This window comes from Trichechus manatus, unplaced genomic scaffold, assembly GCF_000243295.1.
Source record: "Trichechus manatus latirostris isolate Lorelei unplaced genomic scaffold, TriManLat1.0 scaffold00073, whole genome shotgun sequence".
NCBI classification, from domain to species: domain Eukaryota; kingdom Metazoa; phylum Chordata; class Mammalia; order Sirenia; family Trichechidae; genus Trichechus; species Trichechus manatus.
Genome location: NW_004444009.1, coordinates 4,749,625 through 4,766,190, shown reverse-complemented (window position 1 = coordinate 4,766,190; position 16,566 = coordinate 4,749,625). Strand labels below are relative to the sequence as shown.

The following is a 16,566-nucleotide window of genomic DNA, read 5'->3' as shown; positions in this document are numbered from 1 at the left end:
ATACATTAGGTCTGGGCTAGGGCCATATAATTTGTATTTATAAGAAGTTCTAAGGTGGTGGTGCAGCTGTTGCTGGCCAGGTAATTACACTTCAAGAACAACTGCTCTATGCCCTTGTTATTCCCCAGATCAGCTGCACTGGTGTCACCTGGAAATTTGTTAGAAATGCAGAATCTTAGGCCCAACCCCAGACCTATTGAACCAAAATCCATATTTTAACAAGATCCCCAGATAATCCATATGCACATTAGTTTGAGAAGCACTTCTATCACATATCAGCTATATACACTGCAATAAAGCTATGATGGCAATGGACACTGTGTGCCATGGAAGTATCAAAGAATAAGCATTAAAATTTAACTGGTGGGCTCATGGAAGGTTTCCTAACAGAGCTGAGACAGAATCTTACTCTTAAAGGCTCTAAGGAAGGAAGGAAGGAGCTTGGTGCTTTTGAAGAACTAAGAGAAATCCATGATGGCTGTAGTACAGTAAGTATTGGGCTAGGTGAGGGTGGACAAGCAAAAGGGGCCATGTTATACGAGCCTTGTAGTCATTTGGATTTTATCCTAAGAGTTATGAAAAGGGTGGCCAATGAGCCCTCGACCAGATAGTGTGCTGGTAAACTGGCTCTCTGAAAAGAAGAACCTTGATTTGTAGTGTCTGCCAATTTCTTTGGTGTAAGTACTCCCAGCATGGCTGATGTTAAGCTACCAATGCTTTAACAACTGGCTCATAAAATTTCTTTCATGGGCCTGTATGAACTGGCTCTAGGACACCTTTAGCTTATCTCTGTGTGACTTAAAGGCCTTCAAGCTGAGATGGTAGGCACAGTGAATAGCAGTACCCAGTAGCTGGAAATAAACAACTTCAATGAGTCAGGATTACACAAAATGTTGATGGGCTCTGAGAACTTTGTTCCCATGTCTGTTTTACCTTTGGGAGAGGTTGAGATTTGGGCTTGGAGCTCAGTAAATAACGAGGCAACTTCACTTTATTTTTCCTTGCTTGTCCCACAACATCTTGCAGCAATGACTGGGTTGGAATTTTCACAGGCACATAACCTTCTGGTTCTGTTAGAGAGAAAATTTAAATTATGCCATAAAGATATTTTATTCTAAGGCATTTGAGGTAATAACAGAAATACCAGAGTATATAAGAACATAAACCAACTAGGGAAGCTTTTTTAAATTTATTTAAAGAGCTTATTTAAAGCAACAAAGGCTTTTATTAATTCTAGTTTTATATATTTACATTTTACAAGGCAATTTTACATACATTAACTAATATTAATTTTCACAGAAACCCTAATGTGATGGGCAGGGCAGATGCTATTAGCATCATCTTTTTTTAAATAAATGAGAAAAATAAGTTAAATGATTTGTCTATGATGAACTAAACTTAAATCTGTGTCTTTAGGGTTCTTTTCATTAAATCAACAAGAACAATACAATAAAACATTGACTATTAAAGATTTCTTTAAAATAGTGAGTGCAAACTTTTAAGAATTTCTTTGATTCTACTGCTATATTCATAGTTCAAAAAGTGATATAGTGGTTATAGATAAATGGAACCTAGGAATTAAATCCTCAGATCACTAAATTTGGTAATTTTTCTTTTCCTCAATTGTGTGAGTAAGCAAGAGTAGATAATCTATGTAGCTGCAGCTGTGTATATTTATTCCAAATATACAGGGGGTTAAAATAAGAATTATGTTTTAGATCATCATATATAGATATTCTTTCTTGTATTCAAATCATCAAGAGAAGAAAGGGAATGGGACCCATATATGAGCATCCACTATCTGCAGGGGAGCACCGCATGTAGGTTTATAAATATAGAGTTTTACTTCATTCTCATACAACTTTCTGAGCTAGGGGGTTATGATGACTATAACCTATGCTCGGCACTCTCCCCATCCTTCACCTCCACACTACTTATCAGGGGTGGATTAACCAGTAAGCAAGGTATACACTGGCTGGCATTGAGCAAGGTACACACAAGATTAATTGTATTTACTTGTTAATCTGTGGTGAGCAATTTCACATGGGTTTCACCACATCTTTGATGTGGTGGGAGACTGCAGATTGGTGGGAAAGCACAATTGGGCCCGTGCATACCTTGCTTATTTGGTAATCCAACCCTGCCTATCATATACACTTCTGGTACCAGAACATCCCTGGTCCAAACCACCAGGATGGTACATGGCCCAAACAAAGCCAAAGCTGACAGGGATGACTCACTCTTGCCTACTGGGTTATGGAGCTGGAGGATTGGAATCTTGAGCCTCTATGGTTAAAGCCCCGGTCACATGGAAACAGCCTGTCCTTTGTAGGAGAGGATAAAACGAAGCAGGGACAAGAAAGGAGAGCAAGATGGAGGCGGGGAAGGTGTAGAGAGACAGGCATTCAGACACAAAGACACTCCTGAGGAGGCTCGAGTGCCAGAAGTCAATCAGTCCTGGCTAGCACCATAGCCACTGTTTCTGTAGTTTGATTTTGAGAAATCACCCCCCTCTCTTTTTTTTTTTTTTTGCTTCAATTGAGTTTGAGTTCTATCAGTTACAACAGACAGAGTCCTGACCAGTAAAGTAGCATTGTCTCCTTTTTACAAATGAGGAAATGGAAGTTCAGAGCAATTAAACAACTTGCCCAAGAAACTGTAATGAATGGCAGGGCTGGAATGTGAACCCAAGTGTCTGACTCCACAATAACATACTCCTTTATTACCCAATGGGTCTGAACCCACCTGTGCATCATAATCCGCTGGGTTGCTTTTGGACAAATAAGGATTCACAGGTCACATGCCAGACTAGGCCCTATTCCAAATCAAAACTGAGTCAGAATCTCTGGGAGTGAAGCCCAATAATCTGTGCTTTAATTTATTTGTCCCCTTTGATCACCATTCCCTACTTAGGCAACCATTCCAATGGTTTGATGTATCTTTTTGTATGTACTCTTATAATATGTGTATTGCTGTTTTCTTTAAACGCCTTTTACCAGTCAACTAGGTGTCAGTGATAGGATAATATCCATATGCCTACAAGACCAGCTAATAGACTATTAGTCAAATTTACACACCAAGCACTATAGCCAAAACTGAAGAAATTGAAGATTTTTACCAACTTCTGCATCTGAAATTGTCAAACATGCAGTTAAGATGTATTGATAATTACTAGTGATAGGAATGAAAAGTGGGAAACAAAGGAGTAGTAGTTGGAAAATATGGTCATGGTGGCAGAAATGACACCAGAGATCAAATGATAGAATTTTGCAAGACCGATGACTGCTTCATTGCAAAAACACAGGAATCAAATCAACTATAGCTGTGGAAAGAGACGATGGAGAAGTACAATATCATCAGTCAGAACAAGGCCAGGGGCCAACTGCAGAACAGACCATCAATTGCTTATATGCAAGTTCAAGTTGAAGCTGAAGAAAATTAAAATGAGCCCACGAAAGCCAAAGTATGACCTTGAGTATATCCCACCTGAATTTAGAGACTAGACGAGTTGTGGGATGACATCAAGGACACTACACATGAAGAAAGCAAAAGGTCATTAAAAAGATAGGAAAGAAAGAAAAGACCAAAGTGGATATCAGAAGAGACTCTGAAACTTGCTCTTGAATGTGGAGTAGCTAAAGTGAATGGAAGAAATGATGAAGTAAAACAGCTGACCAGAAAATTTTCAAAGCGTATCTTGAGAAGACAAAGTAAAGTATTATAATGATATGTGTCTTATCATGTGCCAGGCCCTGCTCTAAGCATTTTTCAATTTATTAATGAATTTAATTTTCACAACAATCCTGTGATACATGTACCATTATTTCCCTTTCACAGAAGAGGAAACAAGAAGAGATTGAGGGGTTAAATAACATGCCCTACGTTATACAGCAGCTATACAGGAGCCAGGATTTGAACCAGGGAGAGCCTATTCTCTTAGCTCTGCACTATACAACACTGCCTCCAATGATGCAGACAGATTATTATCCCACTGAGGCCACCCAGGGCTTCACTAGGGATGGGGGTAATGGCAAGGGGGAACTTCAGGTACATGAAGCAGTGGCTGGTCCACTGTACCAACTGGTACAGAGTAAGTTTAATCTTTAACATAGTATGGTCCTGCTATGAAACCCTGGTGCTGCAATGGTTTAGTGCTCAGCTTTTAACCAAAAGGTTGTGAGTTCGAACCCACCTCGAGAGAAAAGACCTGGAGATCTGCTTCTGCAAACATTACAGTTTAGAAAACCCTATGGGAGAAGTTCTACTCTGCCATATACAGTCTTGATGAGTTGGAATTGACTCAAAGGCACACAATAACAATAACAACAACATGTTCATACTAGTGCATATCATCTGAATATTCCTACTGGGCATGACCTAACTGAAGAATATGTAATAATTTCGTGTTACCATGCTTAAGTAGGCTTTATTTATTCATAACTACTTACTTCCTCTTTCAGCATGGCTTCTAAGTAGGTGGAGTATATTTCTCTGCCCCATTGACTTTGAGCTTGGCCATAGGACTTGCTTTGACCAATGTGTGCGGAAGTGCCAGTGTGCCAGTTCTGAGCAGAGGCTGTCAGGGCAGCATGTGATTTTGCTTGCCTTTCTTGAGCTTTGATCCTCTACCGTAAGAACTGCTTACCCCAGATGGTGGCTGCTCCTTTAGTCTGGGATCCTTGGGATATACCTGAACTTTACCTGGTCAATGCTGGCCACTGTTTTACAATGGGGACTCTAGGGGAAAAACCAATCTGGTTTATAAAATTTGCTTATTTGTGGCACTGGCTGATTTCCCACCATGGCCTATTTAAGCTATCAACGTGATGTCACTGAATGTGGAGTTGGGAAGCATCAGTACAATCAGCTCTCTGGAACCAGGGAGCCAACTCCTGCCTGCAGCCTGGAGCAGAGCTGCTGCAATCAAGGCCCAGGTCGTAGCTGGTTGTTATGAGCCACTGCAGGATTTGAGGGTTGTTTTTTATCCAGTATTATCACAGCAAACAATGATAAAGACACATTTTTATTCTGCAAAATCCAAACCTTCCCTAGCTGAGCCTATTGCATTTTCCAAACATTATCTTCTACTATTACCAAATGAATATCTCTGATTTAGTCTGGTTTCTTTTCTATCTTTAAGTCTTTGAGCATACTCTTTTTTTTTTTTTTTTTTGGAAGATGGAGGGAATAAAATATTCTTGTCTGTTCCCTTCATCTGCAATGTAGGAGTTAAGAGAATTAGGAGTTAAAAAAACCCATTTTCTAGCCCTGGCTCAGTCACAAATTTGCTGTATGACTTTAGATGAGTCTCTTCATGTCTGCTGAGTTTCAGATTCCTCAAGGAAAATGAGGGCCGTCTTAGGCAATCCAAGCTTTTACATTCTAAATTCTAGGAAATTCTACTTAATCTTCAAGACCATTTTTCCCATAAATCTTTCCTCACTGCTTGGGTTAATCTCTTCCTACTCTGAACTTCCTTAAACTTTACTATTTATATGAAAATTTAATTTACCATTTGTAATGTAGTCACATTATTTTCTCTTAAGTACCTCAGTGCCCAAGGGTGCAGTAGGTGTCCCTCTTGCTTCAAAACAATTTCTTATTCTTCCTTCAAAAATCCTAGTTCCTTTGAAGCTCATGCCATCAGACTGTATTACTTACTGCTTTTTCAAGTAGTTGTCACTTAGTGACTTCTCTAACATTCCCTTCATTTACTGGAGATTTTAAAACCTGGAGCATCTTCAGTTCATCTTTCTTGGTAACATCATTGGATGATCCACCCAACTTCCTGTCCTCTTTGATTCTTTACCACTCTGTTTCTTCATCTTTTCCTCGTCTCCATCTCAGAAACTCCCATGGTCATTTCTCTGAACTTGCCAACACCAATAATTTTACTGCTTTCAAAACCTCGGTTTCAAACTTCCCTCTCTCTGATCACCACTTTTTATTCTTCTAGTTTATCACTTTATCATATCCAGCAAGTAAATTATTTGACCTGGGAGACCTTTAATCAACTGACACTATCACCTTTACACAATCAGTCACTCCCTTCTTGGTTTGACTTCTCTGTTTATCAGGAATGGTTTTTATATTCCATCATTATATTCACTTCTTTGCAACCAGACAGGAACTCCCTCATCTTCCCAATATCAAACATATCAACCCATCTGCAGATGTATTCCTATTCTCTCTCTTCTCTCCTGGTCAACTCCTCCACTCAGAGTGTCCCAGATGTCATGCTCTCCTACCTGCTTAAGGACTTTGCTCTAAAAATTATGCCTCTCTTTCTCTTGCATCATTTTCTCTTGCTACTGAATTATTACCATTTTCAAATCAACATGCTCTAGTATGTCTAATCTTTAAAACATCTCTCCCTTGATCACACTTTACCCTCCAGTTACAATCCCTTTATCTACTTAATTTAAATTATTCAGCCTTTTTTTTTTCCCCTAATTAAGAATATTTAGTTGAATTACCTTAAGTGAAATGAGTGTAATGTTACCCTATTGTGTTGCGGTTAGGTACTGCCAAGGCGGTTCTAACTCATAGCGACCCTATGTACGATAGAACGAAACATTGCCTGGTGGGCGCCATCCTCACAATTGTTGCCATGTTTAAGTCCATTGCTGCAGCCACTGTGTCAGTCCATCTTATTGAGGGTCTTCCTCTTTTTCACTGACACCCTATTTTCTCAAGCATTATGTCCTTCTCCAGGGATTGGTTCCTCCTGATAACATGTTCAAAGTACATGAGACGAAGTCTTGCCATCCTCACTTCTAAGGAGCATTCTGGCTGTACTTGGCACATCTGGCTCAAGTACATCTTAGACCTCAAAGTGATATCTTTACTTTTTAACACTTTAAAGAGGTCTTTGGCAGCAGATTTTCCCAGTGCAATACTTTGCTTGATTTCTTGACTGCTGCTTCCATGAGTGTTGACTGTGGATCCAAGTAAAATGAAATCCTTGACAACTTCAATATTTACTCCATTTATCATGATGTTGTTTACTGGTCCAGTTGCAAAGGATTTTTTTTTTCTTCTTCATGTTGTGGTGTAATCCATAATGAAGGCTGTAGTCTTTGATCTTCATCAGTGTTTCAAGTCCTCTTCGCTTTCAGCAAGCAAGGTTGTATTATCTGCATATCACAGGTTGTTAATGAAACGAGTGTTTCTCCAATCCTGATGTCATGTTCTTCTTCATATAGTCCAGCTTCTAAGATTATTTGCTCAGCATACAGATTGAATAAGTATGGTGAAAGGATACAAGCCTGATGCACGTCTTTTTTTTTTATTTTAAACCACAGAGTATCCCCTTCATCTGTTCGAATGACTGCCTTGATCTATGTACAGGTTCTGCATGAGCACAATTAAGTGGTCTGGAATTCTCATCCTTTGCAAGACTGCATTGTAACTAGACATTATTCTATATTATTCCATATTTCAGTTTCTGTCACCCTAATAAGATTATATGCTGTCTAAGACAGAGACCATATCTTATGTTTCTCTTCTACCACCTGCAGGACAAAGAAAGTACTGGAAAAATAGATAAACCTAAGTCCAACTATCAAATTATTGGCTTCTTAAGAAAAGCTACCAGGTTCCTAACCTTCAGTAAATAGCACAAGCTCTCAGAATCACAAGGGATAAAATAAAATAAAGCAAAGCAAAATAACAAGTCTAAAAAAAGCCTTTGTAATTTCCTTCCTTCAGCCTAGGACTTGAAGTCATTCTCAGAACAGTTTTTGAAATACTCTGATATGCTAAGAAGCCTTGCAAAGCTCCACAGCTCTAGGCTCCATGACCCATTTGAATTTTTCCCATCACTGTGAGCCACACCCATAGCCCCCATTGCCATCTCCCACACTCCTAAAAGACATAATGTTCAGTTTTGAGAAGCAATAAGATAAAGCAAATGACTGCCATACCTTTGGTAGATTTTGTTAAATTTTCAGGTTGGTTCTGGCTAGTGGATTCATAAATAGCCACAGGACTCTCTGATTTTGGAGGATTAAGCGTGTCTAAGGATTCCTGTTCTGAAGCTTTATGTGGCCCAGAATCTAGAAAACCCAAAACAAGTATTATAAAGTGATGTTTTGAACAATGACACAATGACTACCAACACTTGTACTATTCCTTACAATGAACAAAGTGCTTTTCCCTGCCATCTATAGAAAACTAAAAGTAAGAAAGCCATTAAGAGGTACAGATTCTTCATTATATGATGCAATGTTTGCTGTAACAAACTGGACAATATCTGCAAATCTCGTACTCCCTAGATGCTGCTTAGCTCTTTCTGGGCATTCTGACCACATAGTAGCGTTGTTCACCTTGTGTATGAAGTTGTTCACCTTCACTATGTGTATGAAGCATAAAAAACAAAAACAAAAAACAGAAACCCATGCCTTAGAGTCAATTCCGACTCATAGTGACCCTATAGGACAGAGCTGAACTGCCCCAGAGGGTTTCCAAGGAGCAGCTGGTAGATTCTAACAGCCAACCTTTTGGTTAGCAGCCAAGCTCTTAACCACTGCATCACCAGGACTCCGTATGAAGCATAGGTCACGGAATTTGACTATACTTTTATCTGGCAAAGGTAAGTGAGATGGGATTAAATATGTTTCCCACCTTAAGTCCATTCATTACTATGAAAGTGTGTCTCTTTATTAACATGAATTTCGTTAAGAAATCTGTGCAATAGGAAATGTATGTTAGGAGTGGGGAAGCAAATGCATTTCAACTTGTGTGCCAAGTCTGGTTGAATGGTAGTGGCTGCCTAGAGTACTATGCTGAGAAAGTCTCTGCAGCCTTGCCCCATTTCAAGGGGAAAGTAGGCTGATTGATGAAGGCTCGTCGTGGGTGCAGAGAGTCTGAGTGGTAGCACCAGGATCATCAATTTGTGATCTCTGATGTTCCCCCACCATATTTACAAGTCATTGTTTCATCCTTAATCTTTGGTTTGCAAACTTTGTCTTAATTTCCTAGAATTAGATGTCTTCTTTGACTGTGCTCATTACAAGCAGCTGGACTTTAATCCAGTAGAAAGTTCCCCTACCTGGCTATTTTTACTACTTAATATGATGGCTCAGTGGTCAAGTGTTCGGCTGTTATCCAAAAGGGTGGCAGTTGGAATCTACCAGCTGCTCACTGGAAACCCTATCAGGCAGTTCTACTCTGTCCTATAGGGTCACTATGAGTCAGAATCAACTCAGTGGAAATGGATTTTTTATGTTAAAGAGAAGCATTAAATTTAATTTCATCCCTCAATTTTTCAGCCTACACCTCCTGAGAATGAAGGTATTCTCCTGCATACCCACAACACCATTATTACACCCAAGGTAATAAACAATTCCACAGTATCCTCTAATATATAGTCCCTTAATCAGACTTTGGAAACCTGGTTGCATAGTGGTTAAGTGCTACAACTGCTAACCAAAAGGTCAGCAGTCCAAATCCACCAGGTGCTCCTTGGAAACCCTATGGGGCAGTTCTACTCTGTCCTATAGGGTCACTATGAATCGGAATCTACTCGATGGCAATGGATTTTATAATCAGATTTCTGAAATTTCTCTAAAATACCTTTTATAGCTGTTTTTTCCCTCAATATAGGATCCAATCAAGGTTTACATATTACATTTAATTTTTATGTCTCTTTAATTTCTCAATCTAGAACAATCAACCTATTTTTTTTTTGTTTTAATGACATTAACTTTTCCGAAGAGTTCAGGTCAGTTGTCTTATAGAATGTCTACCCATTGCTGTCAAGTCGATTACAACTCATATTGATTCTATAGGAGAGAGTAGAACTGCCCCATAGGGTTTCCAAGGCTGTAATCTTTACAAAAGCAGATTGCACATCTTTCTCCCGTGGAATGGCTGGTGGATTCGAACTGCTGACCTTTAGGTTAGCAGCCAAGCACTTAACCACTGTGCTACTACGGCTCCTTATAGAATGTCTACCTTCAGATTTTTTCTGATTGTTTCCTTTTGATTAGATTCAGGTTAAAGATTTTTGGCAAAAATTCTTCATAGGTAATACGTACTGCGTATTGCGTTGCATGAGAAAGCGCATAATGTTATGTGGTTGATCACTTGGTTAAGATGGAGATCGCCATATTTTTCCATTGTAAAGGTACATTTTCCTTTTTTTAATTAGTAACATATGGTTATCCACAGCCTTTTATTACTCCCCTGATATTTAAATTAGTCAGGTCTTCTGAATGTTTTTAGGTAAATTTTAAGCATACAGGGGGAAATAAAGCTAAATTTTATTTACAGATTGGTTTCCTTACATAATTCGCCCAAATCTTCATAGTACGTTGTGTCATTAACTAATACTGAGACAAAAGGTAGTAGGAACTAATTATGCTCTAACAGAACATTGTTAGATATTATTCTATTAAGTACATATAACAGGAATAAGAGCTATACTAATGTTTTACCTGGAGAGTGATTAGATGTATTTTGAACACATGTTTTGTTTGCATCCTCATCTTTCTCTGTCAAAGGAGGCAGTTTTTTGGAAAGGCTCTCCAGATAATTAAACTTAAAGAAAAAGAACAGAAGATAGTTCAGACTTACACACGGCTGAAAAGCAACTGCCACAATCATGTTAAGTTGATGAGTAATGATCAAAGCGTATTTTTATAGCCCCTCAAAATAAAGTTTGCAAACTAAAAGTTTTTCGATTTATTATACGTTCACAATTTACTGTAATTTCTTTTCAGGCAGTCTCTGATTAATAACAGCATCCGGATTTTTATAGAAACACAAGGAGTTGTGAACACATGAAAATATTCACTTGGCTCAGGGTTTCAGTGAACTCCCAGCCAGCAAGATGAAGGCCGGGTTTCCTGTGGTCCCACTTGTAGCCTCACATGGAAGGGGAGTGCAGTGTGCTGCCTCTGTGGACTTTCAAGAACTAACAGTGTCACAGTGCTAGCTCAGCAGCTGACGGGAGACGGAATCTTAACGGACTGAAAACTACAAGATGGGTTTAACAGAGGAGATTCAGAGATAGAAAGGACTTGACCAAAAAACAAATCTTAAAATAGACGAGAGAGGGTAATTAATGGTGACAAGGCAAGGTGGAAGGGAAGGAGTGGTAGTACAACATCGATGGAGAATTTCTACTTTTTAGTGCAAGACCTGAAATTTGTTTTCCCTTTTAAATGCTTGCCAGGAGGTGGATCTGAAGGGTACTGGTTAGTTAGTCAGAGTCCCTGGGTGGTGTAAATGATTAGCATGCTTGGCTGCTAGCTGAAAGGTTGGAAGTTCAAGTCCACCCAGAGGCGCCTCAGAAGAAAGGCCTGGTGACCTACTTCTGAAAAGTCAGTCACTGAAAACCCTGTGGAGCACAGTTTTACTCAGACACACATCGGGTGGCCACGAATCAGGATTGACTCTTGACAGCAATTGGTTGGGTTAGTCAGTCGGGCAGATGCAGGAAAGAATTAAACAATATTAGGAAAGGTAGATTACATAATAGTATATGCTTTGCATCAATTTTTATAAAAACTCTAATTCAATTATAGTTGATTACATTCAATTACCTGAGACTGATATAACATGCTCAATTCAGATTTGAAGTAGTGTGGTACTGTTTTGTTCCTGATTTCCTTTAGATAATTTTTTGTTTTTTCAATATCATCCCTGATTGATATTTCCACAATAATGCAAAAGAAAACAGAAAGATTTAAAATGTTATTTGCTTGTATTTTAGCTCAAAGTCCCACAGAAAATCAATGGGATCACCAGCAGTAAAACTGATAAGAATCAACTAATCAGACATTTTGGCCAACTTGTTTTGGTTCATTTTCTACTTCTTTTAGAATCAGTCACATTTTCCTACTTCAGAATCATTCTCATATAAGATAGGAAATAATGATACTGAGTGTTTGGTTTTACAGTTGATCTCAAATAGCTAAAACCCACATAGCTCTATAATGGTTCGCCTTTCTGCATGCCTTTCAATTTTCTCTGAGGTTTAAGTGCTAGCTAAAATCTACCGGTTTCCACAATTTCAGTAGCAGTGGTTATTAAAAACAAAAACTGAGGAATAGTTTATGGGTAATGAGGTCAGTGGTCACAGGGTATAATAAAAGCAATCATGATAATCCTGCTGTTTGTCTTTCCAATACCAGAGCGCCTATATTAGAGAGGCATATACTGAGCTAAAAACTACACTTCCCACTATCCCTTGTATATAGGAATGACCAATAAGATGTAAACTGAAGTCATTAGATGAGACTCCAGGAAAGCTTTTAAAGAGGGTTGACTTGGCTGGGAGACATCCCCTTTGTCCTTGCCTCATCTCTTTTCCTACTTCCTGAAAAGAGGATGTAAAAGGGTCAGTCATTTTGCAACCATGAAGCAACCTTGAGGATGGAAGTCCTGTGCTAACAATGATGGAACAAACAACAAGAAGGAGTCTGAGTCCTTAATGAGGTTGTGGAGCTGCCTACCTTGGACTGCCCACTTCTGACTTTTTACATTAGGGAAAATAAACCCCCTTCCTTTTAAAGACACTGGTTTTGAGTTTTCTATTAAATGCAGGTGAGCCTAATCCTAACTCGAATAATTCCAATCTTTAAGTGCTTATTGCCTGCCAGGAACTTTGCAAAGTGTTTTATATTTATCTTACAATAACCCTATGAGGTACTATTATTATCTCCATTTTACTGGTCAAAAAATCAAGGCTTAGGAGGTTAAATAACCTACCCAAAACCATATAGTTCATAAGGGTTGGAGTCTAGACTAAAACCGAGGCTGTCTGACTCCAAGTTCATGATCTTGATAACTGCACATGCTAGTCAGCCATCAGTCACCCAGTGTGAGAGCTGAAAGAGACCCAAGATATTGGGTGGTCTAATTACCCTCATGTTATAGTAAAGCAAATTGAATTTTTTAAAAAAAATTATTATGCTTTAGGTGAAAGTTTACAGTGCAAATTAGTTTTTCATTCAAAAATTTATACACAAATTGCTTTGTGACATTGGTTGCAATCCCTGCAATGTGTCAGCACTCTCTCTCTCTTTCCCTTTACACCTTGGGCTTCCCATGTCCATTTTTCCAGTTTTCCTGTCCTTCCTGCCTTCTCATCTTTGCTTCTTGGCAGGTGTTGCCCATTTGGTCTTATACTTGATCGAACTAAGAAGCACGTTCCTCACATGTGTTATTGTTTGTTTTACAGCCCTGTCTAATCTTTGGCTGAAAGGTGGACTTCAGGAGTGGCTTCAGTTCTGAGTTAGCAGGGTGTCCATGGGCCATAGTCTCGGGGGTTCCTCCAGTCTCTGTCTGGTCTTTTTTTTTGTGAATTTTAATTTTGTTCTACATTTTTCTCCCGCTCTGTCTGAGCCCCTCTATTGTGATCCCTGTCAGAGCGTTCAGAGGTAGTAGCTGGGTACCGGGGCTCAGGCTGGTGGAGGCTGTGGTTTATGTGGTCCAATAGTCCTTTGGACTAATATTTTCCTTGTGTCTTTGGTTTTCTTCATTCTCCTTTGCTCTGGACGAGATGGGGCCAATAGCAAACTGAATTCTTTTTTTTTATTTTTATTTTTTTTTAATTGTACTTTAGATGAAGGTTTACAAAACAAATAGTTTCTCATTAAACAGTCAGTACACATACTGTTTTATGATATTGGTTAACAACCCCACAACATGTCAACACTCTCCATTCTCAACCTTGAGGACGTTTTTTTGGGGGGAAAATATACATAGCCAAAGTTACACAATTTTGAAAGTTTCTACATGTACAATTCAGTGACATCGATTCTACTCTTCCAGTTGTGCTGCTATTCTCACTGTCCTTTTCCAAATTATTCCATCACCATTATCTTCAACTCACTGTCCCCTAGGCTTCCCATCAAACCTTTTGAGTTGCTGTTGTCAAAGCAAATTGAATTCTTGAAGTAAATTTTGCTAAAGTAAAATAACTAGCCAGCCTGGAATAAAGCTACTTTGATCAATGCACATTACCCTTAAAAAAATAAAATAAAAATAACCAGCCAGCATCATACACTCAGTAAATAATCAAACTGGAACTGACTCTAGGTCTGCTGTCTCTAAGACCAGTGCTGTTTTTATTATACACATGGCCTCTTTGGAAATACTGGTTGAATCAAAATATCATCTTCAAACAACTTGAATTTACCATTAAAAATGTCTTATCTCTACTGCCTTACTGGATTCACTCATCAATCTACGGCAGTCTGGCTATTGCCCAACACTCTTCTAAAACTGTTTTAGCAAAAACAAAACAAAAACAACAAAGATTCTAATTGATAAACCCCAAATTCCAAATTTCTCTTTTCATTCTCCTTCCTGATTCTTCCACAGCATCTGACATTTATCGATCACCTTCCATATTTTCTTGAAATCTTCTCCTTCCTTAACCCTCCTCCCTAATCTATTTTCCATGCAGCCTTACATTTCTCTTTCTATAACATAGATCTAATTATGTGTTTCACTTTTCTTCTTTAAAAAATTTCAATGGCTTGTCGTTGCCTATAGGTTAAAATTTGAAATTGTTAATGTTTCCAAATTTTTAAGAATTTGAATACGTAACACACGAACATGTAAAAACTCAAAAAGTATTAAAGAGTACATAATAAAAAGGAAGTCTCCATTCCACATTGTCCCCAATCCCTCAGTCTCCTTCCCCAAAGGCAATCACTGACATCAGTCTTTTGGAGACTCTTTCAGAGATATTCTATGAGACAGTGTATATCTTCTTATTGACCTTGTATATAGGGAGTGGCCCATGAGAGTTAAGGTCTTTTCTCACCACTTCTCCAACACATTCCACAAGGTAACCTTGACATTTTTATTAAGAAGCATAGTCATCCTGGGAGACATTCTGGAGAAGAGCTATGGAAATATGTACAATAGTACCATATGTACTCCTATATATTCAACATATATATCTGGCTTCCTTTTTTATGGTGAGCGAGCTGGGGCTGGAATCCTCAGCAAGGACTGAAAGGAAACCAAACTGGATAACGTTTAGAGCACATTTCTCATGTGAATTATAAGAATCCTTGCATGCTTCTGACTATATTCTACATTATTGGTCTGTTAGAATGACAAAAGCACAGAGTACCTTGAGCGCTTTCTTGCTTAGCAGTGGGAGAGGAGCTACCTAACAGTGAAATGGACTTCCTCAAGAGACAATGACATGGTCGCACCGCAGCTGAAGGACCACTTGGCAGAAATGTTGGGAAAGAGATTCAAATAAACAGCTGGGAGCCTGGATGGTAGGACTTTCCAGCCTATCCCACTCTCAGATTCTATGACTTTACAATAATGGCCTTTCCACTCGCTTATGTACGCTTCAGGGTAGAATTACCTCTTTTGCTGTATCTTTTCTTTCCAGCGCTTTGATGCTGTTGTATGCCTATGTGAGAGGAAAGGAAAATATGATGAAAAGGGGAAAAGGGATAACCCTTTCAGCTTACACACAATAAAAGAAAAAGCAACACTGTATGATAAAGGGTTAACAGTATGGGAGATGAAGGGCTGTGAAAGTTGATATAGTCACCCATACACATGATACTGCATCTCTCTATTCCCTAATCATGGGATGCTTAATACTAACTGGAACATATTATTGGATCAGCTTACCTCCATTTCTTTTCAAAGAAATCTTTAGTAAATGATTCCGGTGAACATTTTGGAGTTGTAGCCAAAGACTGCTTGTACAAATTGGACAGGTGGGCTGCAACTTTAAAAAGAAATGCATTTAACTTTTATCCTCATTTCCTTACAGCACAAAACACAGTGAGTACTCAATTACTCATTTGAGTTCCTTTTTAAGAGCCTATGTTTAATCTATCAACTGTTTACTAGAATTTCCATGACCAAGCTGCAATACAACAGTAAACCAGACATTGTTTATGAAATACCCTACTAGAGAACATATATCTTACAGTCAAAATATAGAATTCAGTAACACCTCATCATTTAGGGGAAACAATGTTCCACCTAACTGAATTTCCTCATATTGGAAGCATCAATACTTAAAAAAAAATTAACCATTTTATTGACATTGTTTTTCTAAACATTTTCCTGCTCCCTGTATCTCAGGATATGAATGTAACACAACGGTTGTTTGATAATTTGAGTGGTGTTTCTTGAGAGTTTATTCCCCAGAACATGGCCTTGGTGGGTTGTTAACAGAAGATTAAGAAAATAAAAGGTTCCATGTTTCATGGTTATATGAGCTTGGGGAACACTGATTTATACAAGGTTGAATGCATTTAGTTACCGTAAGACTTTTGTGTACTCTTATGTGCATGCGGCTCTTTAAGAAACTAAGACAATATGTAGCATTATCCAAACTTATTTAATCACAACACTCTTTTGGTGGAGCCATATCATAAACTGATATTTTAGGAAACACTTTGGGGAATGTTGATTTAGGATCACCACTATTAGTATGTTAGGAGCAGCTGTAAGTATGCAAGTGGCTATTTACCTCCTGCATCTGTTTATTTATTTATTTATTTATTTATTATTGTACTTCAGGTGAAGGTTTACAGAACAAATAGTTTCTCATGAAACAGAAGTACA

The 16,566-nt window shown here is 38.5% G+C and overlaps 1 protein-coding gene across 1 annotated transcript in view; it reads right to left on the bottom strand.

Annotated features, from left to right (window-relative positions):
* The window catches only part of SPAG17 (sperm associated antigen 17), a 361,237-nt gene that overhangs the window by 23,048 nt on the left and 321,623 nt on the right, over positions 1 to 16,566 (bottom strand). Inside the window, exons 39-44 of the mRNA XM_004380343.2 lie at positions 15,619 to 15,718; positions 15,344 to 15,391; positions 11,550 to 11,649; positions 10,440 to 10,542; positions 7,926 to 8,057; positions 934 to 1,070 (exon numbers count right to left, since the gene is read on the bottom strand). Coding sequence (XP_004380400.1) covers positions 934 to 1,070; positions 7,926 to 8,057; positions 10,440 to 10,542; positions 11,550 to 11,649; positions 15,344 to 15,391; positions 15,619 to 15,718 — 620 coding nt within the window. The remainder of the gene's footprint in view (positions 1 to 933; positions 1,071 to 7,925; positions 8,058 to 10,439; positions 10,543 to 11,549; positions 11,650 to 15,343; positions 15,392 to 15,618; positions 15,719 to 16,566) is intronic.